The sequence below is a fragment of the Lissotriton vulgaris genome, chromosome 1_1 (genome assembly GCF_964263255.1).
Source record: "Lissotriton vulgaris chromosome 1_1, aLisVul1.2, whole genome shotgun sequence".
In the NCBI taxonomy this organism is placed as follows: domain Eukaryota; kingdom Metazoa; phylum Chordata; class Amphibia; order Caudata; family Salamandridae; genus Lissotriton; species Lissotriton vulgaris.
The window spans coordinates 1,403,763,618-1,403,790,723 of record NC_141685.1 but is presented as its reverse complement, the minus strand read 5'-3'; the positions used below and the strand labels follow the sequence as shown (position 1 = coordinate 1,403,790,723).

The window sequence follows — 27,106 nt, the reverse complement described above, 5'->3', positions numbered from 1 at the left end:
CTGGACAGGGAATCCAATAGACTGGAAAACTTTGGAAAGAAAAATGTTCTCCCACCAATCTGGCTTTGTGGTCGGTGTCACTGCATGACTTTTGGGCCATTATTACCCTTTGATATGGGACACGGTTTCTCAGGTGCTGCCCAGGGTCTCAAAGGAAGACCGGATCCAACTCTCCCAAGCCATTTCCGACCGGAGAGATGCAGCAAAGTTCGCCATCCGATGTAGCTTGGACACGACCGACTCGCTGGGCAGATCGATTTCCTCAACGGCGGCCGTACGTCGCCACGCCTGGCTGAGGACATCTGTTTTTTTGGGGGATGCCCAAGCTACAAAGAACAAAATATGAGGGGGGTCCGAGGGGAAGTAATGTTTATAGACCAGCTTGCATCCTGTCCCCCAACTAAACAATTAAACAACACAAGAAGGATGCCAAGGGTCTCTAAAGATCCTATGAGGATACTAAACACACAATTGTAGTGTGTAGAAAGGATAGTCCAGAGGAGAAAGGGAGTGTGAAAATACCCATCAGCCCACCCATTGGCGGAGCCTCGTCATCTGGGTTAGAAATGAGAAACTGGTATCTGCTAGACACCTCATCAGATCTTTTATGAGGAGTGCTAGTGTCGGATCCTCCAGTGAGACGGACAGCCAGTAGGTAGAATTAGTAGGCTGAAGGGAAAGGTTGCAGTGCTCAAAAAGTGTGAAAAGTAAGTGTGGTGATATTTAAAAATACCTGTTATGATGACAGAAAGCTGCTTTATTGGGTGTGACCATCATAACGGCATGGTTAAAAGCAGAGTGCAGATAGTATGGAAAGAATTACTATCCGTCATAGATATTTATTGGTCGACATGTTTCAGCCTAGACAGGCTTTCACCAGGACCTATGATGTACAGTGATTCTAAACAGAATAAGTGATGATGATGTAGACCTACCGGTAAACTTTTACTCTATGGTAGTCTCATGTCGTTATAACACAAACTCTCCTAAGGCAAAAAGGAAAACAGATACACACAGAACAGAGCAGATGTCAGCATTTTAGAAAACATCAAATGTGTGTAAACAGTGTACCACGGTTCGGTATGATTAACTCACCCATAAACTTTATGGAGAAGACCTCACCTCGCCTGGCGCTCGCTCAGGGCAAAGAGGCCACGCTCTAAACAAGGGTGAAAAGACATGAAAGAATAACATGTATGAACCTTGCCATAAAGTGCGTGTGTGTTACTTATGGTGTAACTCAAAGTAGGCAGTGACTGCTAGCAGGACTGCAGCAAAAGGCAATGATGGAGACAGATACAAGGCGCCTCTAGTTGATGTGACTTTAAAGCGCTCTGATTTAATGAGAAAAATTCTCATACAGCTCTTTTCGCGAATGTGTGTGATTATCGCGTTAAAAGTGTAGAAAAGAAGGACACAAATACTTAAAAATGTGTCTCAAGAAGCATGTCCCTCATGTTAGAGATTCGTTATTTTTGAATATGACATGAAATGTGGGGCTCAACACAGAGGGGATCTTGAGCCTGGTTTTGAAAAGTCTGGATAGTGTATCACCAACCTGTGCGTCGTTGCCTCGGTCTGTCATCTGAGCCGAGGGGAAGGTGGTGAGCATATCCGTTTAGGCGGGCTATGACGACCATTTGCGGACCAGAGAGGAGCCGCTTTTTAGTGTGTTACCGGAAGTGTACGACGATGATTGGTTCATTGCAAGAACCGGAAACACAAAGGGCAGACGCTGCTGCTACGTCTGATAAGAATCAGACGGAAGCGGACCAGATTGAGAAACCGCTTGACAGGTATAGTTCATGATGATTGGTTGTTTTGTAAAGACCAGAAATCTGATGCCAATCTGTGTACCTAGGACCATGTGCTTTAGCGGACAACCAGGCATCATCCTGGAGATGGAGGTGAACGTGTTGGAAAACTGACCCTCAAGAAGTCTGTATGGACCGGTTAGAGTTCAGCGAAATGTGAAATACTTAATTTTCACATATGGTTGCCGCATTCTCTGATGTGAGTTGATGTTGCAAACTATGGTGTTTTCAATAACAAGCTAGCCTTATGGACATGCCTCTTCAGAGACTAAGCAGATTCCGCCCTTGAGCGTTTCAAGGACTCGCTGGCTACGGCCAAGTCCTTAGATCTCACTACAACTTCCCGGCCTGGATCTGCTTTTCGCTCCTTTCGTGGCTACGGAAGGGGTTACCAACCCTATTCCAGCCAGAGGGCCCCACAAGCTCAGCAGCCTCTGCGGGGCCGTGGACCAGGTTCATCCCGATCCCGTGGGTCGGGAGGCCAGAAGTAAAGCCAAGCCACGATCCTCTCCTCCACCGCAAAACCTTTCTAGTCCGACACCCCAGTATCATTCACAGCCAGTCGGTGGCAGAATACGCCATCACCTCCACCACTGGCGAAACATCACTTCGGGCATTCGAGTGTTGCAAATAGTCTGAAGGGGCTACTCCCTCCCCTTAGAGACTACCCCTCCATCTATGGCTCCAGTGTACAATCGGCTGACCGAGGATCACCTTACTCTACTCCGCGAGGAAGTAAAAACTTGCTTGGCCAAGGGAGCTATAAAGCGGGTTCCCGGGCCAGAAATAGGCAGTGGTTGTTCTTGCTATTTTCTGGTCCCAAAGGAGGACAGAGGCCTTCGTCCTATCCTCGACCTCAGAGCCCTCAATTACTTCCTCAAAAAGGAGAAGTTCAAGATGCTCACTCTAGCTCAGGTCCTGTCTGCCGTAGACCCGGGAGACTGGATGGTAGCGCTGGACTTGCAGGATGCCCATTTTCATATCCCCATCCTGCCTGTCCATCATCGCTACCTGTGGTTTACGGTGGGCGACGAGCACTTTTAGTTTGCGGTGCTCTCCTTTGGCCTCACCAGTGCTCCTTGGGTGTTCACAAAGGTGATGGTGGTGGTCGCAGCCCATTTGCTGCGATCGGGGATTTAAGTCTTCCCCTATCTCGACGACAGCGGGCTCATCCAAGCAGTCATCTCTCACCTGCAGACTATGGCGAACCTCCTGCATTTGCTGGAGTTCTCTATCAACGTGCCAAAGACCCACTTGGATCCATCTCGGATGCTCCCTTTTATTGGGGTGGTTCTGGACACCGCGTACAGTTTCGGGCCTATCCTCCCGAACGACGAGTCCAGGATATTCAGGCTATGATACCGATGTTTCAGCATCTATCCTGGATTTCAGGAAGAATGACTGAGGCTGTTGGGTCTCATTGCTTCCTGCATCCTGTTGGTGGACCGGGCATGTTGGTGCATGCGGGCCCTGCAGTGGGACCTGATGTTCCAATGGGCACAGCATCGAGGAAATCTCACAGACCCGTATATCGGAGGGCACTGCGAAGACTTGCAGTGGTAGCTATCAAATCGCAGACTTAGTCGTGAAAAGTACTGACTTCCGCGCGCAAAAGTGGCGGTTATAATAACCCAGTCGTCATGAAAACGCCAAAGAAATCATGCAGAGTGGACCAACACCACCCACCGGCGCGCAGGAGTACTGCTAAGAAAAATCTTCCGGATCCAACATGATGCCTGGAAGGTTAAAGGTAAGAAATCTGAAGCTAGATCATGTCTCTACCAGATAAGGCATTACCGAAGTTAAGTAACTTGTCCGTTAGGTCTATCATTGACATCATTCTTAACTCATCTGCACATGGCATAAGGTAGGTATCGAACTTTGAGGATTTAGTTGGCTGTACAAAACTGGATTGTTCGGTCCAGTTTTGGTACGTGTACCACAGGCAAACACCGAGCGCTTTGAGGGGGCTCAATTAGATCAGTCTTTAACATCTCTTCTACTTTTTGCTCGACAGCCTGGCTCGGAGACCCGATAAGGTTTTAACTCGATGACTCTCCCTTTTTCCGTGAAAATGTTGTGGGTGATCGGCGATCAGACCAGGATACTTGCCTAATTTGGTTCCCATTTTCGGTGGTTTCACTGATGAAGCCGAAAAAGGTGGCAGAGGAACTTGTGCTTGTGCAAGGTTAACCTGGCTTACTACCACTGCTTGACATTTCTTTTGCTCTGGGGGTTACTCCCATTTTTTTTTTTTAATCAGATGGTAGATTTGTCCTGGTCATCTTTCCTGCGAAACTGCTAGTCTATATGTGACTGGTGTCACGTATAACACCCATCCGGATCTGGTCAACACCAAGGAATTTACACGCTTCCTTCATCAATCGAGACATAAAGGGGGTCCCGTCATCTGTTAAAATTTTGTTGGGGAATACCGATTTGTGAAATGAAAGCGATCATAGCATGAGCAATAGATGATGATGACATACTTGACAGGAGAATGGCTTCACCGCATGGCAGAGTGCACATGTACTAATATATACTGGTGTCCTTGGGAGGCTGGCGTTTTGGGTTCCACCAAATCTAGTCCCACCTGTTGAAAGGGTACGTCTATAATCTGGAAGGGTCTCAAAGGTGTTTTATTTTTTTTACTCCCGAGGGATTTAATAGCGGACACTGGGGACCAGTGCCACAATATTTTGCAACTTCCCTATAAACACCGGTAAAATAAAATTGTTCTGGTAAATATTTACTGGTGTGTTCTTGACCATACTTCCCACCTCTAGCCTGATTATGTGCGAGTAGTAGAGCTTGATCACGAAAGGCTAGGTGTACAAAGAGTTTGAGTTGCTTATTTAGAGTCCCACTGATTCTATACAATAACTCCTGCTTAATCCAAAAATAAGGGCCTACGTTATCTGGATCTTCTTCCTGTATTTGCTCCCAAGCGTGAACCAGTGTGCTGTCCTCTTTCTGGGCTGTTCGGAAACTTCATGAAGGAGCAGGGACCCCCTCTGAGGATGAAAGAAGACCAGTAAAATGGGGATTGCATAACATTCTGAATCTTTGTCCCTTCTCTGCCTTTGTTTTCATTTCCCTCCCTTCTGGAGCTATTATCTGTTGTACAAAAAGGGGCTTCCCTGAGCTGACCAGTAATAGTGTTTTTTTTTTAGTGATCCCCACTAAAGTCATTGAAGCTGGGAAGGCCCATTACCAGAAGAACCTTTTCAGTTGGGTAGGAATGGGACTACCCCACCTTTGTGTACCTGGTTCCCCGTCAATCTCCATCAAGACTATTGCCACAGGATATGTACGTACATCCCCATTTACACATGATACCTTTACCTTTTTTCGTCTTTGATCTGTGCCCTGGGAATGGGTTCTCTACTGACTACAGTGTGATGCCACCCAGTATCTAGAAGAGGCTCAAGGGGTTTACCAATTAGGAGTATTGTCTTTTTGTATCATTCCCAGCCTTTCCCTGTCGCAAGGACATAACTTTTGGGAAAACTTACCAGGGCTCGAAAATTCCACTCGACTGCTCGCATAGTCGAGATAAATTTAACAAGGTTTTTTAGATCCTACTTGCCCTTTCTGACGAGTAGGAAAACAAACCAACTTTTGTCCTCTGTCTGTGAAAACCGCAAATGTGACAAGATAACAAGATTTGAAGGCATTGTTATTGCTCACAAAGTTAATGAGCAATAAAGATGCCTTTAAATCTTGTTATCTTGTCACATTTGCTCCGCTTTCACAGACGGAGGTCAAATAGGTTGCAGTTAGGTCAAGAACATTTTTTAAGGTACTAGTCCTGCAGGAATAGTACCATTTTTTTTGATTTTTCGAGCCCTGCCTACTTTCATCAGTTCTGAGGTATCCGTTTTAAGAGGGCAGTGGCGGGCTATATGTCACTACTAAGCACAACGTAAGCACTGGAGTGCTTGTGGTAGGCTGGGAACACTAGACTTAGGTTTTCCTAATGCCCGTGATACCCAGGAGGCCAGCTTCGCTGCTGTACCTTTGGAGAGGTTGTTGGATGTTTCAGGGATTGCACTCTGAACTCTGAATACCTGTGATAAGCACAGATTAGTTCTATCACAAACTGAAAGGTCAGCTTTGGGTGTTTTACCCATGACCAATCTTTAGGAAATAGTGCTTCTAGATATTGTTAAAGATACATTTTTTCAGTAACTTCCTCCATGGTGGTGGTTTGTAGCCATTGGTTTCCCAAGTCTTTTAAATGACAGTATAGTGCTCTAGGATTATCCTCTATTGTCCATTTTTCCTTACAGAAACCACTTCTGTAGTACTCTTGGTCGCAACCTCACATTTCTAAAATGGCCCTTTTTTATCTCTGGGTATGAGGTTACCCCTGCAGGATTGGCAGCCAGGTACACTGCCAGGAGCTCTCCTGGCAATAGTGATGCACTGTATTGCCCCCACCACTCAGGAGGCAACCCGTTCAAAGTTTACAAAACAATAATCGGGATCATCCACTTCCTGAAATTTTTGTCAAACAGTTCCTGGCACATTCTGGTGCACGCAGGCACTAGAAATAGCATTCATCAGTCGTTGGATGGCAGTATCTTGAGCCTGTTGTTTCAAAGTTAGAAGAGCTGCTTGTTCTTTTAAAGCAGTTTGAAACGCTTCCCTTTCTTTTTGTGCATTTTAATTCTGTTTCTCTAAGACTGACTGCAAATGTCTTTGACCTTCAGCCAACTGCATGACCATGGACTCTATGGTAAAGGGTTGTCATGTTTATAATTGACACAAAATCCAACTTCTGTTGATCACATAGTGAGGCAGCAAAATATTATTGTCCAGATTACCAACTCAAAGTTCTGGTGAGCCCGACTTTCTGCACTGTAGTGACTGCCAGCGAAGGGCAACCCAGGAAGACCCTCAACGAGAAGCTCCAGTAGCAACAATCATTGACTTCCGACCGGCTCTTTGCGCTACAGTCACGCAAGGCCCGGCCTTCTGTTTCCGTTAGAGGGACGACCATCCATGATGCTCTGCCTGCTCCTCATGGCCTCCTCCACTTTTCGCGATGGACTTTGAAAAGATAACTTTTTAGTGAGACTAACCTTGTCCCTGTAGGCTGCCTACGGTCCATCTCGTTCGGCATTTGCTTTTGACACAGTCTATCACAACCAGATGACCGCAAGTCAAAAAATGCACAAGGCAGCATAGGAACCACAGAAAATAAATCTAGATGTCATGGCATTCAAGACCCTGCCCATGTAAAGTTCATTTATGTGATTCCCACAGTGCCAAAATAAGTCCGGTCTGTTGATGTTCAGAAATGAACCTAGCAAATACCTTAGTTCTGTCATAGTTTCCTCTTTCAAATTCAGGCATTAGATATGCATCCCACCAAAAATCTGCAATTGTTTCCCTAAAAGAGAACATTTCTAGTGGCATCCGCTGCGTTTCTAGGACGAGCCTTAAGGATGCGCAAGCACCACATGAATAGAAAGGTTGTCTGTGCCCATTTCCTTAGACCTGTTCAATTAGCTGGCTTACTGCTGCAGTTGTGGTGAACTAAGCATTCATATCTGGAGGAAATAGTTCCCTATGTGGTGCATTTGCTTGTTGCAGTCCCACTTTTGTGCAAGGGCCTAATATGACTTTCGTTCTAAAAAACACTAGTTTTGATCTTCATTTCAGCTGCAACTACTTTCCAGAATTTCCTAACACCCAATTTACCACAGCTTCATGAAATTTCACCTATTCTTTAGCAGTTGCATTCTTTTTTTAATGACGTTCTGTAGTGTTTGTACAGTTGTTTAATGTATTACAATTATTATTATTATTTTAAACATTTATAAAGCGCGGCTGACACCTTGCAGGTTTCCTGGCGCTGGTGAATACTCTTAACTCAGGGGAACAGATAGCGAGGAGCAGGTAAGAAGGGGTTGTTTCTAAGGGAATAGCCACGTCTTGATGCGTTTCCTGAAAGGGAGGAGCTGTGATATTTGACGGATATCAGGAGGCAGACTGTTCCACAGTTTAGCCGCTGCGACTCTGAAAGATCTGCCCCCCGTCCTGACTTTGTTATACTTAGGAACAATCACCAGACGGGCTGAGGCTGAGCGTAGAGCTCTGGAAGGGGTATACCATGTGAACATGGCCTGCAGAGGCTTAGGTCCAGCTCCATGGAGCGCTTTAAAAACAAGGCAGAGGGACTTAAAGGCCACACGTTGTTTAAGCGGAAGCCAGTGTAGTTCAGCTAGGGCCGCTGAGGCTGAAGATCTCCTAGTCCAACCCAGAACTAATTTGGCTGCGGCCGACTGAACTCTTTGAAGTCGGTCAAGCAGGGCAACTGGGGACTCAAGTAACAGCGCGTTGCAATAGTCCAAACCAAACCAAACCAGTCGATTTATTTGAAAACTAGCTCTCCTACTCAATGGATTTATTATTGTAAAGTAAATTTAAATTTGGTAGTTAAAAGCTGAACCACTTGTTGGCTGCGTTGGTTACCAGTTTGAATTTCCTAAACTGCAAGGGAACCTAATCATCTGAGGCATCTGTGTTTTCCAGCTGTTTTGCTAGCTGGAATCCAAAACTCATTGAGCATTTTGGAAGGAGGTTCTAGTTATGTTATTCAGGGACTTGGGAGAGAGGGCTTAGAGATTATTTAAAAAGTGTATTGGATGATTAGGGAATGGTTGCACCTGGTTTATTTCTTTAGGACTAGGTGTGTTGGTTATATACCTAAGGTGATTGGATCTAGGGTGTGGCCTGCTTTACCGGTCCGATCTTTGATAGGTTGGGTGTGTTCTAAAGATTGGAGGAGACTGGAGGGGTGTAAGAATGACTGAAGTAATCCTTGGTAAATGAATAAAGATGTTTATTCCTCAAATGGATCCCATCCAGCCTACTCACAGTTCTAGCCAGAGTCTCTACAAGCAAAGACATCATCAGATTCTAAAGCACCTGGCAACAGGAAGGGAGGCCTAAGATGAAAGCATCTTAGGATGCCACATATCTCCCTTCTTTATAAATAAACAAAAGCTAAGTTACAGGATAAGAAAGATAACACAAAACCTTTTTAACATAGTCATTAAAATATTTAGGAGGAGAAGAAACTCTAGAAGATTTGCAAACTTTGTCAGACATCAAAGAGGTTTGTTTAGAAGAAGTAAACTCATTAGAGCATTTCATATCACAAGAACAAACAAAGTCTTTTCTAACTACCACCACCCTTTTCAAATGCCAAATTCTGTGGTCAGCAGTTTTGACAGCATTTTTGAAGATCTTAACTTGGGTTGGTTTCAAAAATTTAGATGAGGACTTTAGAAGGATTTCTTATAAGAATCCAGTACCTAACCTTAACAGGAGTTAATCTCACACTTTTTCTTAAATCATGAAACTTTTTCCTAGCTTCAATTTTCTTAGACCGAATCTCATTCCAATTGCTTTTTTCATTCTGTGAAAAATTTTCTGGCTGCATGTCATTGACCCATGGGGGTACAACAAAAGTGTTAGGACACCTAGCCCTAAATAGTTCAAAGGTAGTTCTTTTCGTGACTGAATGTGGTGACAACCTATAAGACTCAACCTTTTTCCAAATTTGAGTACGCCAGTCAAGCCCTGTTGACCTAGCCATATCTATACACTCTTTTAACACATGGTTAAATCTCTCAACCATTCCATTGGTTTCTGGGTGGTAAAGTGAAGATTTTTTATGCTTAACACTACGGCTAGACAAAAAGGACTCCGTCTCTCTGGATACAAATTGGACGCCATTGTCCGTAAGCACACTCACGGGTATGCCTTCCCTAGCAAATAGTTTTTCTAAGAATGAAATTACATGTTTGCTTTCAATTCCTCTAGAGATGTCTATTTCAGGCCACCTTGAGTAAGAGTCAACCAATACAAAAACATACCACTAAGAGCCAGAAGATTGTATTGGGCTAAGAATATCAAGTCCAACCTCTTTCCAAGGTGCATCAAGTCTATCTCTAATAATCGTTGGTTGAACCTTAGGCTTAACAACTCTATCACTCAAAGCACATTCAGCACAATCTCTTATCTTGCGCTCCACCTGTAAATCCATTCCCGGCCACCAATATGACATTCTGAGTGTTTCTTTTGTCTTAGATATGCCTTGATGTGTCATATGTGCAACGGAGAGAAGTTCTTTAGGAGAAAGAGGTGGAACTAAACTCAAACCCCTGAAAAGCAAGCCATCACTCTCAGATAATTGTTCCCTAACATGCCAATATCTCTCCATCATCTTTGGGTTTGCCCTACCAACCCATATTAATGTTCTGTAGAACTCTTGTCAAAACCTCATGTTCTGATAAAGCCTTTTCCCATTTTCCTTTATCAATTATGTTCTCATCAATGGCACAAACCACTTCATCATCCTGTTCCATGTCCTAATTATAATTAACTTCATCCTTAACAATTAGTCTAGACAAAGCATCAGCCACTTTGTTTTCTACACCAGGCAAGTATTTCACGCCAAAATGATATTCTTGCAAACCCACAACCCATTTAGATGTAAGACTTGACACGGCATCAATACCTTTCTTAGTAAAAATCTCTCACAAAGGCTTGTGGTCACTGCTGACCTCAAACTCACTGCCCCAAAGAAAATTCTTCAATTTTTTTATTGACCAATACACTGCAAGGGCTTCCCTTTCTACTACTGAGTACCTTAATTCAGGACCTCGCAAACTCCCTGACAAAAAGAGAATAACACATTCTTGAGAATTGCATCTTTGAACAAGCACAGCGCCAAGCCAGTTTAGACTCATCTGTGATCAAAATGGACTTCATTTCTGGGTCAAAGCTACATAATTTGGGAGCAGTTTTTAACTTGTCCTTAATGGTACAAAACTCCTGTTTAACTTAATATCAGGGATGTGGTATTGCACTCGTGTTTCAGCTGGTTTGTCTATTTTACACTGTTTTCGTATTTGTCGTTGGTGCAAAGGTCGGTACCCTACTGAGCAATTAGGGTATGCATAAACAAACTTGACATGTGTGCTCTGCGTACACAGGACCCACTCCTTCCTTGCACTCCTTTCACTTTCATTCAATACTTACTCCATGCTTTTAAATGCTTGTTTGTAAATTTTATTCTCATTTCCAAACATAATTCTGTAGCGAGTTTTTCTATCTGTATACTTCATATTTCATTCGTAGTTTTTACATAATCATATTTATTCCCAATGCATTTCAAGCATTACGCTCTTCATCAGGGGATCATTAATCTGGTCCGTGGTGTCACGCGCCTTCACAGAAGCTCATAAACTTCTCTTTGTTAGTGGGTGGGGCCATCTTCTGTATTGTGGTAATTAAACTGTCTTTAGGTAAAACACCACCATCTGAAATGGTATGGCTCAAATATTCAATTGAGCTTTTCCTAAATTTGCACTTTTCAATTTTTACAGTTAGATTAAATTCATTCAGTCTATCTAACACCATAAAAAGTCTCATCATGCTTGCTGTCATCTTTCCCAAATATCAAGATATCATCTTGGTAGACTCTTACACCTACAAGTTCTTTCAAAATGTTTTCTCAGCCTCTTTGGAAGACTGAGGCAGCTGAGACGAGACCAAAAGGTAGTCTTGCAAAGCGAAAAAAGTACCAAAAAGTGCCAAAAGGGGTGACAAATGCTGTTAGGTCTTTTGAGCCTTCGCCTAACTCGATCTGGTGATATGCCGAGCGCAAATCTATGGTACTAAAAACTTTCGCTCCCTTCAATAACATCAACATATCATTGATCTTTGGAAGGGGGTAGCTATCTACTACAACATTTTTATTCAGTTCTCGAAGGTCCACACATAGACGAAGAGAACCATCCCCTTTTTTGGCTGCGACTACCAGAGCGACCCATTGGGTAGCCTCTACATCTTCAATAATACCTTCAATAATACGTTTTAACTCACTCTTTACTTGTTCTCTAACCGCAATGGGTATATTGCAGACTTTGCTACAAACAGGTTTAACATTGTCAAGCAAACAAATGTGATGCACATAACCCTTGAGACATCCTAATTTCTCTGAAAAAACTTTTGAAAATTTACACCTTAATAGATTAGAGAATTTTAAATTGCAATCGTCACTCACAACAGAATTCACAGTTGACATTAAATCTTTTTTTTTAAATGATAGAAGGTGATGAATTAGGATCCAACTTGACACCTAGATCTCTTTGGTGGAACCAGCTCAATATGCAGTCACCCTTTTGTGAAATGTACATTTTCGCACTAGTTAACCTTTGTTTATAGTCTATTAAACCCCAGAAATACACAAATAGTTTAATGGGTTCTCCCCCATATGCAACAGGTCTTATGTCTGGCTTAAAAACTTTAACTTTGCCTTGTATTTCCTTGATGTAAAATTCTTTGGAAATGAGTTATTTTGGCACCTGAGTCAAAAAGAACTCTGGTGGGTTTTCCCTCTATCAAAATTTGATCCAAAGGACAATTCTTTCCTTCTGCATCTTGAACCACTTGTACTTGGATTTGTCCACAATCAACACCTTCTTTATATTTGTATGAGTTTTCAACCTCATAAAACACTTCATTAACTCTGCCTTTGTAATTCGTACCTTTGCACATAGCTGCGAAATGACCTTTCTTTTTGCATATACTACACATGGTTTTCCAACCAGGACACGCTCTGTCATTTGCAAAATGACCCATTCTGCCACAAGGAAAACATTTCACTTTTGTGAAACCAAATTTCTTAGGAAGTTCTTTCAGTATTTTTTATGGCCTCTTTATGATTAGAGCTCGTTGGGGGGATAGTTTTGAAAACTGAACAGAGCTTTTATTTTTACTGTCACCATTTGTTTTATACCATCAACACATTTAAGAGTGCTCAATTCTCTTTGCTATTACAATCACATCCTCTAAATTTAGCTCATCCTTTTGCCGGAGTTCTTCCCTGACATGTTCAGTGCTGCAACCTAGCATAAACTGGTCACGTATCCTTTCATCTAAGGTTGCCCCAAATTTGCAAGAAGATGCAAATTTTCTAAGGGATGTGGCGTAATTTTCGACACATCTTCTAACTGTACCCTGCGTCCAAAATTATACCTCTCTAGTATCGTACTTACCTTGGGTAAGTAATGTTTGTCTAATTTGGCTAAGCAAATTTCAAACTCATTGAGGTTAGTATCATCAAGATCAGGGATATGGTCAAAAACTTCTTAACCCTCCGCTCCCAAACAGTGTAAAAGCAGGGCAGTTTTCCTTTCTGCGCTTAATGAAGATCCTCACACACGGGCGTATCTTTCACAAACCTTATGCCATTTTCGCCATTTAATAGGGGGTCTCCTGGAGATGACAAAAAGAAAGGCGGTGCAGTTACATTTTGCATGTTGGTATTATAAATGAAGCAAAGTAAAAATGAATGTAATTGTATAATGAAGTAAAATAATTATAAAACAAAATAAAAATTACACTAATAAAACCAGCACACAAAATACTGCCTAGAGTGAAGTAAAAGTAGATCAGAAAATGTTAAACTTAGACTGGATGCTAAACACTCTAAAATATCTCTGAAGAAGTGTGCTGTCGTTGTTGTTGACACCTTTAATATAGTGTCCTGTTGTAGCTGTGATGAGTTGCAGCAGTCTAAAAAGTGTGTCACTGTGATGACCCACTTTAAAAATGCGACAAAGTTCCACAGACTTGAAGGTTGAACAATTTATCTGCCTGGTTGCGTTTTGAAAAACATGTGCCCAGTTGCGCTTGAGGTAGCCGCTGTGATGTAGTTCGAAGAGTTTCCCAGTAACGCTGTTCCGAAGTTATTAGTTGTATACGGGTTGCCAAGCAACTCCAAAATGGGCGCCACGTTGACGCGCAATGCGTGATGACATCAACGGCATCCCAGAATGCACCAGAACTGTGGGACGCAAAGAAGAGCTGACGAGTGATGCAAGGTTCGAGAAAATGACCAGCAGAGAACTGGCTCTCGCGGCGGCGCTCGCAGTAAACGAACGAACTTTAGATAAAGGTAAGCTCTTGAAATAGGATCGAAGAAGGGTTTCCTGCCTTTTTTTTTTTTTTTTGTTTGGAGTAAAACAGCCGAGTCCAAAAGTAAAATCTTAAGCTGAGACAGGAACACCAGTGCAGGTTGTAAAGTCAAAATAAAACTATGGGCATCCACAGATAAGTTAGCGAATCCAAAGCAATGAAGAAGTGATTTCAATAGTGGCAGGCAAGAGTCATTATTTTCCTCCAGAGATTTTTTGAGAAAGGCAACAAACTTGTAGATTAAAAGAGAAACGGGTGCCAGAAACAGTCAGTATCCTTTAAAGCAGGTACAGTGTCCCAAAATACTTGTGACTGAAATTCTTAATAATCGCCAAAATTGTATTAAAGGTGATAGTCTTGATCAACAGTACCTGAAACTGCCAGCGATGAAATAATTCATTTGGAGAAGTTTTCAATTGAAAAAGCAGTGTTGAGATACTTCCATTGAGGCCATCCTCTGTTGCCAAATGTTAAGAATGACTCTGAAGTTATCCTTGGTAAATGAATAAAGATGTTTATTCCTCAAATGGATCCCATCCAGTTAAGAGCACTTGACAGCACACAGAATCAGCTTCAACTGCCTACTCACAGTTCCAGCCAGAGTCTCTACAAAGACATCGGCAGATTATAAGCGCCTGGCAACAGGAAGGGAGGCCTCGGATGAAAGCATCTTAAGATGCCACAAGGGGCTAATCGTCTTCCAAAGGTATTATCGTGCTTATTGGTTCTCAGTTGAGCCCCGTCTTCTTGTGCTGTGTCCTCCCCATTCTCTTTTGAGCTGGCAGGAGTGTTGCCATGTCGAGATGTTGCCCACAAGGGGCGGGTCTTTGTAGTCCTTCATGATGGAGGCACATCAGAGTTGTGTGCGCTACTCCAAGCGCTGGAGCACTTTCACTCCGGCATGGCCAGCAACCCCATTGCATTTACAAATTTTACTGTGTGATGCATTTAATGTCAGCCAAAGGAAATGTCTGTTAGTTATAAAATGCTTTCTATATCACAAAGTTATATTTCAAAGTATAAAGCATTTTGTAAACCGCAAAGAAAACATTTGTAACACTATTGTATGAGGCAAATGCAACATGAAACATTCAGCACAGTGGAAAAGTTGACACCGATTTGTGACGTAAAATGTCCACATATTTTCATTAAGAAAAAATGGCGACAGTGAATATGTTCGCGATACGAAGAGAACACAGGTATTATGGTGGGTGGTCCCCTACTACTCCGCCTTGCAATGTTAGTAGTGAGTATGTGTGCTTGTGCGGTGGGTGGTGATACAGGTGTCTCTAGAATGTCATGCATGAATTGCCTGTGAACATCAACATTGGCATTTTTTGCCTATTCCCACTATGCTAGTCAGGGCCAAGACGTGGTATCTTACACTGTCATCCCTAAAAGTTCCTAAATGTTCTTGGTTTATCCTTGCCATATCTTGGTAACATTTAACTAATCATTCAAGGCACAGGGCTGCCTGTCAATCATCCGAGAGAGCAGTGCTTAGTTTGTATAATAAGTGCCAGGGCCCTTCTCTGAAGGCCACAGCCTGCACCACCCATACCCTACCAGCCCTGTCAGTAGCAGTACCAATATGACACCTGAACTGTAACTAGAGCCGGTGCTGACAAACCAGTGCTGAGCACCAGAAACCACTGGCACAAATTAGGTACTTGGAAGGAGTCATTTAAGAGAGTCCGTGATCTCTCGGAGAGTAGCCCCCATAGCATGAATATCCTGCTGCACACTGCTCTATTGCTGATTTAAAAAAAATAAAAAAATAATTTCAGTGGTTGACAGTCCATGCCAACAGACCCCACTCCAACCATGGCCAGCATGTTGAGCAGCATGGAGAGGGGTGGCGTGTGGGAGGTGGAATGGGAAAGATTCATGAATGGGATACCTGTTCCACAACAATGGTGTGCTGTGCCGCACGTCATTGAGTAAAGAACGGAGATGCGCCTTAATTGGAGGAGTGTGCAGGAAACTGTTCAGAGAGCCCTTTGATGTGTGGGTTGTGTGGAGGGGACTGCTGCATAGGCATGCAGCATCTGTGGCGGTTTGTCTAGTGGCTGGGGATTGGCAATCCTTAGAAGGAACACTGCTGCCTGGCTGTGTTGTGGTCTTCTTCAAGACTTTATATGTGAGGGAAACAATGCCCTCCTCTTCATCCAGGTCCTCTTCCTCCTCCTTGTCTTCTTGATGAGTGCTGACCTTGAATATTGTAGCTTGGGGGAGGATCAAATTCTCTCCTTGGATTTTCCACTGCCTTGTGCTTGTAGATGGTTCAGCAATATATTCCATATCCATGTACCCAGTACCTGGAAGAAGATTCCAACAGATAGTATATGAAATCCAGTTTTGTGACGAATTACCGACATTGTACGTTAATAAACATTAGTCTGCAAATAGAGTTCGTACCATGTGAGTCTGTCAACTCATTCTGTGAAAGGGGTTGTTCCATGGAGGAGATTATTATCTCACAAATGTTAACTCACCAGCTGCAGCCACAGAGCTCGATATCCCCAGTGTGTTCAGCTGCTGCACCTTTGTTCTTGTAGACAGCTTTTCTAAAGTATGTCCGCATCCAGCCGCTAGAGACATGTAATGTACTTTTAATTGATATTGCTAATCTATATAAGCCCTCATGACCGCCAATGCAGACGAGCTTATACACCACTATGAAATCTAACTTTAAACATTTAACACACTTTAAGAAAAAGTTAGTGAAAGGATTAATGATGAGATGCAGTAGTTATGATCATAAGTTCACACATTTACCAGTCGGACAGGAGGTAGAGGGCCTACATTGCTGGTGCCAGGATGTCGCTTGGTGTCTTAGTTGTTCTTAAGGTTGACACCAGGGGGGATGTTGTATGACCGAACCTGACAGAAGAGCGACATTCATAGGGAAGTAAGTAATTGTAAATCAAAGATGACCATGCTAGAGACATGGTTTCACTATTGATTTTGAGAGGTATTCTGCCAGGTAGAAAAAGGCTTAACTTGTTTTACAATGCAACTCTGGTATTGCAAATTTTCAGAGCTAATTTGTTTGTCAATAAAATAGGTTAAAAAAAAATAGTCCGACATATTGAGCATTGTGCCAACTGGGATGCATGAGAAGACGTACAGCTACCCTGTCAGTAATCAAGATAGATATTCATTCCTCTGACATAAGAGCCAGAGATCAAACCAAATGTGGTGCCTGTTAGGTGTTGTAGCCCATAGCACTGCTTGGAGCAGAAGTTTGTGTTGTGGCAGGTTGGGAATGGGACAACAACAAATAACGTTAAAAGGAAAAAAATACAAGTAGTAGTATTTTATTGTACCGGTATACATGACCAGGTTAGATCTGAGCACAATTAAGACATGGCAAAACACATATTGACATTTCTGTTTTGGATTAACAAACCAAAGTGAGCGCAGTCCTCTAGGGTGTTAGTAAATTTGGTTGCATTGGAACATACCGGTCTGTGTAGGTCTTTTGCATTGCAAAAAATGAACTTTTTGTTCCCATTCAGCCGTTCCAATTACCTCTGCCCCAGATAAAGTAACCAATCTGCCTGTGTGAAAAGTAATAACATAATAGCACAAATGTCAGAATTTTAATTTGTATGTTAGTCAGTGTATGAGGGATATAAATGTGATGTGCAACTAAAAATGCAGGTATGAGTAAAGGACAGATATGGATGAGTGCTTGTAGGTTTAATTTTATAAAGACTCTTGCCTGGGAAACATGGGAGCCAGCTTTAAGGGAGAGGAAGGAGAGGGTTTATGATCATACCTGGCACCACATCAGTGTTGGGCCGAAGTGGCAGCCCATATAGGACTACCGAAACCAGGGGTTGCCTCTGGATGAGGCTGGCATATAGCACGTTTTGGAACACCCAATGACAATGCCGTAACGCAAGTGTGGGGCGGATAAAAGATATACACTGCACTTCAGACACTGCGCTTATGAGGGTGTTTCATCTTAACCTATGGTTAAGTAGTGACAAGTGTCCATTCTCCTCCTTGATGATTGTTTGACTGAGACTGGGGAAACGAATGGACTCCTAATCCTCCTCCCTACCTGTTGATTATTTACTTTGAGTGAAATATCTGTCTATTGTTTTCACACGACTCTAGAGATATACTCTTATTCTGAGGGAGCAAAGTTGTCATGTTTATGCGGTTTTCGGAAACTGAATCCCTTCTTGTCTGAGCCAGGGAAGGTTATCCATTCCTCTTCATTCAAGAAAGTTTCCAGTGACCTCTGAGCTAGCTGGCACAAACCTAAATTAAGTTTAACATAGTCAGTAGACACCTAGATGACCTCAGTCCTACGTCTACTCTGCTGTTCATGTTATTCCAATGCGCAGAGCCTATTGGGAAAATAGGAACTGCACTACAACATCATTACATGTAAACGCAGCAGTCATGTTGGGTAAAATAATGTGCCTTGTAAGCCAATTAAAGAGCAGTGTGCACTCTATTTTGGGGAAAGGGCACACATTTTGCTCAATCAAACCAAATACTTTCTGTGAGGAATCCAACATGTGGACTTAGCCAAAGTTTCTCGCTCTGTAGTACTTCTTAAAACACTTTCTGGTAATCACACAAGGTCTGGTGGCAGCTGTGCTGTCAAGGCAGCCTAAAGACTATATATGAAGCAAGAGAGGACTTGTGAATGCACTGGACTACAGAAGTTCATTTGCAGATATTGTTATAACATTGAATGAACCGGATTACAAAATCAATGGCTTAAAATAGATTGACTAGGTTTCAAGGATATCCATTTACAAGGATAAGTATGTAAATAGATGTAATAGTTCGACTAGTCGGGCAGAGAATACTGCAAATTGGGAGCATAATAAGAGACAAAAGGGGTCTGAGAGCACTAAAGTGACCAGTTTGCTGAATGTATTGCACTGATTCTTATTGGAACCCATTCAGAATTAGGACAGTGAAGAATGTTCAACCCATTAGGTCGACTGTTTTGTATCTTAAAAAGCACGTTTTTTAGAATAGTTTGCAGTACGCAAGATCTTACTAAAGAATTACGACTTGCGTGCCCAAATGACACTGGATGTGTAGCTCTGTAGGAAGGGTCATAATAAATGGAAAATGCTTCTATAGTAAAAGTATAATTGGGGCTAAGAGGAACTTCCTTTTGTTAAGCCCCATTGAATACATTCTGACATGCAGGGGTGTCTTTTCTTTTTTTTTTTTTTTTTTTTTTTTTATAACCTCCCATTTTTAGAATGATATTCACCACTGTGTAATGGTGGAATGATCAAATATCTGATTGACTATCAAATAAAAGGTTTACACCAAATAACTGAAACAAAACATAACATTTGGGTATTCTTCTTGAGGCTGCCTTTTACCATTTGTCCTTAGGATTATTGTGGCAGGTGTCTCTTTTATGCTATGCTCACCACAGTTCTTATTTAGGACTGTCCATAAGTCATGTATTTTGGTATTTATTTAAAACTAAATGGTTATCAGTTTGCATTGATATGGTGGCAACACTATCAATTAACTATGGTAAAAAACAATTCTATAAATATTTCAAAAAGTCTTAGAAACATGATGACATTTAATATTTTTGCCATTAGGAAAAATAAGTGTATTATTTGAAGCACTAAAGGACTTACTAACAAGTTATGCATTAACACTTATCCCAATTGCTCTTACCGGGTCACTAGTTTTCACTCCTTTGCTCCCAGCAATCCGATTTTCTTTTTGTGCATTCCAAAAAGTCTATTTAACCAAGTAAAGTACTTCTTTTTCAATTTATTCGTAATATATTCCTTTTTTTAATAGGTTTTACAGATACTCGACAAAAAGTTTCCTACAACAGAAAATGCAAAAGGCTACAAAGTGTTACCACCTTATATTCGAGTAATCCAAGGAGATGGTGTGGATATCAACACTCTCCAACAAGTAAGCAGTGTCGTTTTAGTTTACTGTTTAGCCGCAGGCACTTAGTCCTGCTCTTGTATCCCTCTTTCTTCCAACCATATAACACCTGTTTGTCTCCGATTTAGTTTTACCATTTAGTCACTTAATATGCATTGATTTAGAGTACCTCACTGAGTTAGTTTCTAAGACTGATCCATTGTACTCACTCATGTGTTGCACTAGGCACTCTTCCTATTTTTGCCCTAAGAATCCTCAATAGGCCAACCTCTGCTCAACTTGAAAGTTTGATTATCTCACAGTTTAAGTTACATATTTCACTTTTTCTAGATTGTGGAAGGAATGAAGCAACACCGTTGGAGCATTGAAAATATTGCCTTTGGTTCTGGTGGAGCCCTACTGCAGAAATTAACAAGAGATCTTTTGAACTGTTCGTTCAAATGCAGTCATGTTGTGACCAATGGCCTTGGGGTATGTCCTAAAAAGGAATATTTTGTAGTTTCGTAATGCTGGTTTTACTCACTGTTTGCCTTGTAGAAATATTTGGTCCTTACTGTTAATGGAATATGTATGTCTTATTGTAGGTAAATGTCTACAAAGACCCTGTTGCTGATCCAAACAAACGATCCAAAAAAGGTCGCCTGTCTTTGCATATGACCTCTTCTGGCGAATATGTTACTCTTGAAGAAGGGAAAGGAGATCTTGAAGGATACGGCCCAGTATGTATTTGTTGCACCGTTTCTTGTTATAATAGTACTTTTAAACTATAATTGGGCATAGAGCTCAAAAGCTATATTTTTTGTATTTTAGATGGATTTAGAAACAGATGGTAGTGTTTCGTTAGTTTCTTTAAAAAGAGGTTTATGCTGGTCTAGTGTTCTTCCGGTTGGTAGTGTCTAGTCCAGACCCCAACAATTTGATGATACATGCTTGAAACTTGCCTCAAACATTTTAAACATTGGGATGCCCCCTACAGAGCTGTACCTGATCAAACAAGAGCTCTTTATTGGTCTCCAGCACAAATGTTTTAATCAATCAATCAGAGTACTTGTAGAGCGCGCTACTTGCCTGTGAGGGTCTCAAGGCGCTGAGGGGAGGGAGAGGGGGAGGGTGCTTCTACTCCTCCAAGAGCCAGGTCCGGAGGAGTCTTCTTAAGGCGATTAGGTCTTGGGTCTGCCGTATGTGGGTAGGGAGGGTGTTCCAGGTCTTGGCGGCAAGGTAGGAGAAGGATCTGCCGCCGGAGGTCGTTCGTTGGATGCGGGGGACGGCGGCGAGGGCGAGGCTGACGGGTGGGGGTGGAGAAGCTGAGTCTGCTGTTAAGGTAGGCTGGTCCAGCGTTGTGGAGTGCTTTGTGTGCGTGGGTGAGGAGCTTGAAGGTGATCATCTTGTCAAAGGGGAGCCAGTTTAGGTCTCAGGTGGGGGTGATGTGGCTGCGGCGGGGGGCGTTGACGATCAGTCAGGCGGAGGTGTTTTAGATGCGTTGTAGTCGTCGTATGTGTTTGGCTGGGATTCCTGCGTCGAGTGCGTTGCCGTAATCCAGTCTGCTGCTGACGAGAGCCTGTGTCACTGCTCTTTTTGTTTCGGTCGGGATCCACTTGTAGATCCTGCGGAGCATGCGGAGGGTGTTGTAGCATGAGGAGGAGATGGCATAGACCTGCTTAGCCATGGATAGGGAGGAGTAGAGGATGAATCATAGGTTGCGTGCATGGTCGGTGGGTGTTGGTGCTGTTCCCAGTGTGGTCGGCCAGGTTGTCGATCAGGCTGGCGGAGTTGGCATTGTTGTTGTTCTCGAGGTGGAAGTTCAGGTCCCTGCGGAGGATGTAGTCCTTGGAGGCGAGTGTGTGGGTGCTGGCGAGGTCGGCGATGGAGTCGCTGAACTGAGCCCTGGGTCCAGGGGGGTCTGTAGATGAGTGTTCCTCTGAGGGTGGTGTTTGGGTCGGTGTGGATCCGGAAGTGCAGGTGTTCGGCGTTGTTGAGGGTGTTGTCTGCGTGGGTGGCGACCTTGAGGGTGGGCTTGTGGACGATGTCTATTCCTCCTCCGATTTCGTTGGCGTGATCCCTGCGGGTGATCTTATAGCCGTCCGGGATGGCTATGGCGATGTCTGGCACTGAGGAGTCGTTCCACCAGGTCCCGGTCAGGAAGGCCACGTCTGGGGGCGGAGGTGTTAAGCAGATCCCAGAGCTCGACGGCGACTGACCCACATGTGGTTTTCCTGTGGTACCTAGGGTCAGACTTCAACTCTTAAGGCCTGCAGTGATTGTGCTCTCATGCACTCCAAGGCCATGGGGAAGCACCACAAGATCCCACACCAAGATATGTTGATGTCTACAAGTAGCTCCCTGTCAAGCTTCCGATGTCCCTGCAGCAGCAGATAGTCTTTGCAATATAAATCCTAGAAGAAGCATTAGAAGTGCAAGTGGGACTTAGCCTTGTCCAACCAATCGCGATCTCATCACCATTGTGCCTGCTGTTGCTCTCCCGAAGTTGCTATCCTTTGGAGTCAATGCCAAAGCTTGTTTCACATCAACTGGAATTTCCAGCACCGTCGGTGACATCGCAATAAACTGTGGTCATCTGCAAAGATAGGATAGGAGACCCCTCCTATCCGGGCTTCCACTGGTGGGTTTTCCCTTAATACCAGCTCAGCCTTCTGGATTCGCTAAGGGCTTTGTACCTACTGGGTTCCGGTTCTCTCCCCACTGTTGCAAAGCAATCCACCAATGATGATGCCAGAGCGATTGACTCAGAATGGAGAACCCCAACAGATTGCGCCGCCCAGAACTCATGTTATGTGGTATGTTAATTTAATTTGTAAGGCGCAACAGCTACCCAAAAGGTTTCCCCGCACCAACCAAAAGGGGAACAAAAAAAGTTGAAGATTATTGGTTAAAAAGCCACCTTTTTGAGGCTTTACGAAATTGGGCATACACAGTTTCATTGCAAAACGATATGGGAAGAGAGTTCCACAAGGAGGGACCGAGATCGACTGCCCTTCCGTGACAGTCTTATTCTGGGCACAGAAAATTTCACTTTAGTGGATGAGCGGAGGAGACGAGAAGGCACATAAGGATAAACCAAGGCTTGCAGGTACTGGGGAGGCCATTCCAGTTTTGATTTTGAACATATAGCTCCGGGCTTTGGACTTCATTCGGTTCTCCACTCTAAGCCAATGAAGATCAGGCAGGTAGCCAGAGACAGAGGCAGCTCTAGGAACCTGGCATATCAATCTGGCGGCGGAGTTCTGGACCACCTGCAACTTGCGTATCACCTCCTTCTTAGTCCCCAGATAGAGAATGTTGCCGTAGTCCAGTCTAGAGGTGACAAGAGACTGGACTACGGTTCTCTGGGTATGATCTGGCAGCATCCAAATAATATTTTAAAGCCATTTCAGGATCGTAAAGCATGTAGCAGCCACCTTTACAGCTTGATGTTGCGTAGTAGTGAGTCATCGATGATGAAGCCTAAGTTACGAACTTGATGGGAGGGCTGAGCAAGGGCATGCATTTCAGTTGGCCAATGTTGGGGGCCCCAAAGATCTTTAGTCTTCCCCCAGAACCAAGACCTCGGTCTTCTCTCCATTGAGCTTGAGACAATTTGCCTGCATCCACAAAGCAATTTTACCCAAGCACAACTGGAGGGGGGAGTCTCAGATGCCCTCTCCACTGAAAGAGAAAAGATCATTTGGGTGTCGTCCGAGTAGGAGAACAAGGACAGCCGGCTTACTCTGCAACATCAGCCAAAGGTCTGACGTATAGGTTAAATAATAAAGGGCTAAGAATGGAGCCCTGAGGTGAAGAATGGGAAACTGGCTGATGGAGAGAAGACCTTAAAGGTCTGATTTAGCGAGAAAAGAAATAAGCCAATTGAGAGCCGACCCACTAACACCCAATGATCCTAAAGCTTTCACTAACATGGTGTGAGACAGTGTGTCAAAAGCCGCGCTTAAGTCAAGTAGTAGGATGGCCACGATGTCTCCAGAGTCTCGGTGACGATGCAATCTTTCCGTAACGCCAAGGAGTGTGTTTCTGTTGAAAAGCTGGCTCTAAAGCCGGATTGAGATGGATGTATGAACTTTTGTGACCCTACAAATTGGGACAGTTGTAGATTATTATGTCTCTAAAATCTTTGATAAAGCCGGAGCAAAGAAATAGGCCAGTAGTTAGAGGGCAGATCAGAATCTGCATTAGCCTTCTTCAGGAGGGGGAGCACCATAGCATGTTTCCACTCTGGTGGGACTATTGCTTCCTGTAAGGAGGCATTCAAGAGTTCCATAATTACCATCCGTGATGGCGGCTCAAGCTGTTGGAGCACAGAGATAGGGAGAGAGGGTCCCTGGGAGAGCCTGATATAATACTGTCTAAAAGACGTTTAAAGGAGCCCATGTCTAGTAGAGACCATGTTTCCAATTTAGTCATGGATTCAGAGGTACCCCTATCTCGATAAGAGTAGGTATTGTTTGTTAGAAACAGTGTAGATGCTGACTGGGGGTGATTGCAAGGCTGCGGCTGGGGCGAATTATCAGACTTCATCCCCTCTATTTCAGGGTATATTTTCTCCACTTTATGGAGAAAAAATTTAGCCAGGTCTTCGCATTGCTGACCATTCAAAGAAGGGGGCCTAGATTGAGTTTCCGAGCCAGAAAGCTCCTTGATCATTTTAAATGATGTCCTGGAGCAGCTCTGAGCACTGGAGATGGTTGCTGATACATATTCCGTGCAAGCTGACTTAGAGTGTGATATTCTCATTTGGCCCTCTTATAGGCAAATTTGGAATCGGACGCCTAGCTCCTCCTCCAGCGTCTTTCCAATACCTTGTATTTAGATTTCTCCATTTTTAATTTCTCAGTAAACTAAAACGTGGGTTGACGGTCGTTGTTTACCTTTTTTAAGGAGGGAGGGAGATAGGTGTCAATGGCATTTAAGAGCAACTTTTTAACGCCACCCGTGAGAGTACCCAACATTTGTTTGGAAATGGGAGGATTTGAGGACAAGATCTTATTTAAAGCTACAATAACTCATTTTTCCCAGTTTCTTGTGGGTTTCCTGAAGTTTGGACTGTCAGAAAATGAATTTGCTAAAATCGCCAAACGAAAGCCAGTGGCAAAGTGATCAGACTAACATAAAGGAAGGGCTGGAGAGCAGTCAATCCATATCCATACTAATATAATAAAGAAAGAGGCCAAACCTTTGAGGCGGGTTATCTCAGGAACCACAGCACCAATCACAACACCCAATATAGCATTGGAAAGGGCAGTTGCAGCAGAAGGACATAGGCTATGCAGATGCACACCATATACATTTGAAAGGTAAAAGAACCGTGCCAGCAGAGTAGTCCCTTGTAAGCGTGTCTGCGTTGTGCTGGGGCGCGTGCTGGGGGCGTGTGGTACGTTCCACCCTCCATGCCATGTCTCATATCTTGTACTAATCCCACCCTGCTCCCTTTAAATACTCCTGCACCCCATAATCATAACTCACCCTTACTCCTTAAAATACCCCAATACCCTTAAACACTAACCCATCTTAACCTATAAATATATGTACCCCAAAACCCAAACCTAAACCCTAAAAATTCCCCTGTACCCCAAAACCCAAAGCTAGCCCTGAACCCTAAAATACCCCTGTACCCCAAAGCCAAACCTAGCCCCGAACCCTTAAAATACCCCTGTACCCAAAACTCAAACCTACCCCGGAACCCTAAAAATACTCCTGTACCCCAAAACCCGAACCTAGCCCTGAACCCTAAAAATACCCCTGTACCCCAAAACCCGAACCTAGCCCTGAACCCTAAAAATACCCCTGTACCCCAAAACCCGAACCTAGCCCTGAACCCTAAAAATACCCCTGTACCCCAAAACCCGAACCTAGCCCTGAACCCTAAAAATACCCCTGTACCCCAAAACCCGAACCTAGCCCTGAACCCTAAAAATACCCCAAAACCCAAACCTACCCCTGAACCCTAAAAATACTTCCGTACCCCAAAACCAGCCCTGAACCCTAAAAATTACCCTGTACCCCAAAACCCATACCTATCCCTAAAGCCTAAAACTACCCCTGTACCCCATAACCCAAAACTATATCTGAACCCTTAAAATACCCAAACACCCCAAAACATATACCTCAGTACCCCAAAACATATACCCCTATACCCATACTTATCTAATCCAAACATTGAGAAAAAACATGCTTTTACCATTGATGCATTTACAACGAATTTCGTTGTAAATGTATGCGTGGTAAAAGCATATAAAATGTAATGCCATGCGTTCTAATGGCATTGCGGAGTCATGGTACTTTCGTAATGAAAGTATGCGGAAAGAAAGTTGCGGAATAATGGGTATTTACCCTCCCCCGGTAAGTACATTGGTGGCACGGCGGCCCACAACTCCAGCAAGATACTCATATTTTTTCACCACCCATTTGAAAAATGCACAGGTCTCTCTCATTGATGGCCAGCACCGACATACACTTTTAGACACAACTCCTGCCACAAGTTCTAGAATTGCGAACTTTAGAGCTGGGGAGCTACGTTCTAATCTCGGCATCTGCTCAACATCCTGTGATTCTAGGCAAATCGCTTTGTCTCCCCGTGCCTACCACAAATGAATGTGTTCTTCTGTAATGTAAATTGTGCTTGTGCCATGTTGTCGAGTTCGCGCTATATAATATTGCAAGGAAAAATCAAGTAGGGAAACTCTAGTTCACACACTACTGAACGCGCACTCTTAAGTGCATCAGCAGTGCACTGTGAATCCGAGCGTTTCACAGGCCTGTCACAGTAAAGAAATGCTATCAAAACGAAATCCTACAAAACAATATACTACTGGCCGGCAGCAATTCATACTCTTGACAACGTCGGGACAGGCTGCTAGTGTTGTATAAACTGGAAACAATAGTCTCCAGTATGTGGCCGGCCACATGAGAAGGGCCAGAATTATACAGTTCAATGTTCATTGCTGCCAAATCAGAAATAAAAGTAGCACTGGTAGTATATGTGGGATCTTCCAAATACAAATTAAGGTCACCCAGAATAGAAAAATGTGAGGCATTTATAAGAAAAGGAGATATTTAAACCAGGAAAAGATGAATCCCATGGACCAGACAGCCCGGGGGGGGGGGGGGGGGTGTTCGGGGGTTACACTAGTATCCCAGAAAAGTTGAACTCTGAGGTTAGGGCCAGCTTAAGCAAGTAAGGCTGCCTCACAGTTCCTAAAAGGCTGATTTTCAAATGTACACAGGTAGACTCTTTAATAAATTATAGCAATACCCCCACCAATCTTAGAGGCCCTATCTTTCCTGACTATGGCATAGTTAAGCGGTAAAGCGTCCGCAATGTCAGGACCAGAACTCTTGTGCAGCCGTCTCAGTAAGAAACATGGCGTCTGGTT

General features: G+C 43.4%; 1 protein-coding gene across 1 annotated transcript in view; it reads left to right on the top strand.

Annotated features, from left to right (window-relative positions):
* Positions 1-27,106, top strand: part of NAMPT (nicotinamide phosphoribosyltransferase) — a 278,571-nt gene that overhangs the window by 217,712 nt on the left and 33,753 nt on the right. Inside the window, exons 8-10 of the mRNA XM_086967106.1 lie at positions 19,626-19,745; positions 20,052-20,192; positions 20,306-20,440. Of these exons, the coding sequence (XP_086823232.1) occupies positions 19,626-19,745; positions 20,052-20,192; positions 20,306-20,440 (396 nt within the window). The remainder of the gene's footprint in view (positions 1-19,625; positions 19,746-20,051; positions 20,193-20,305; positions 20,441-27,106) is intronic.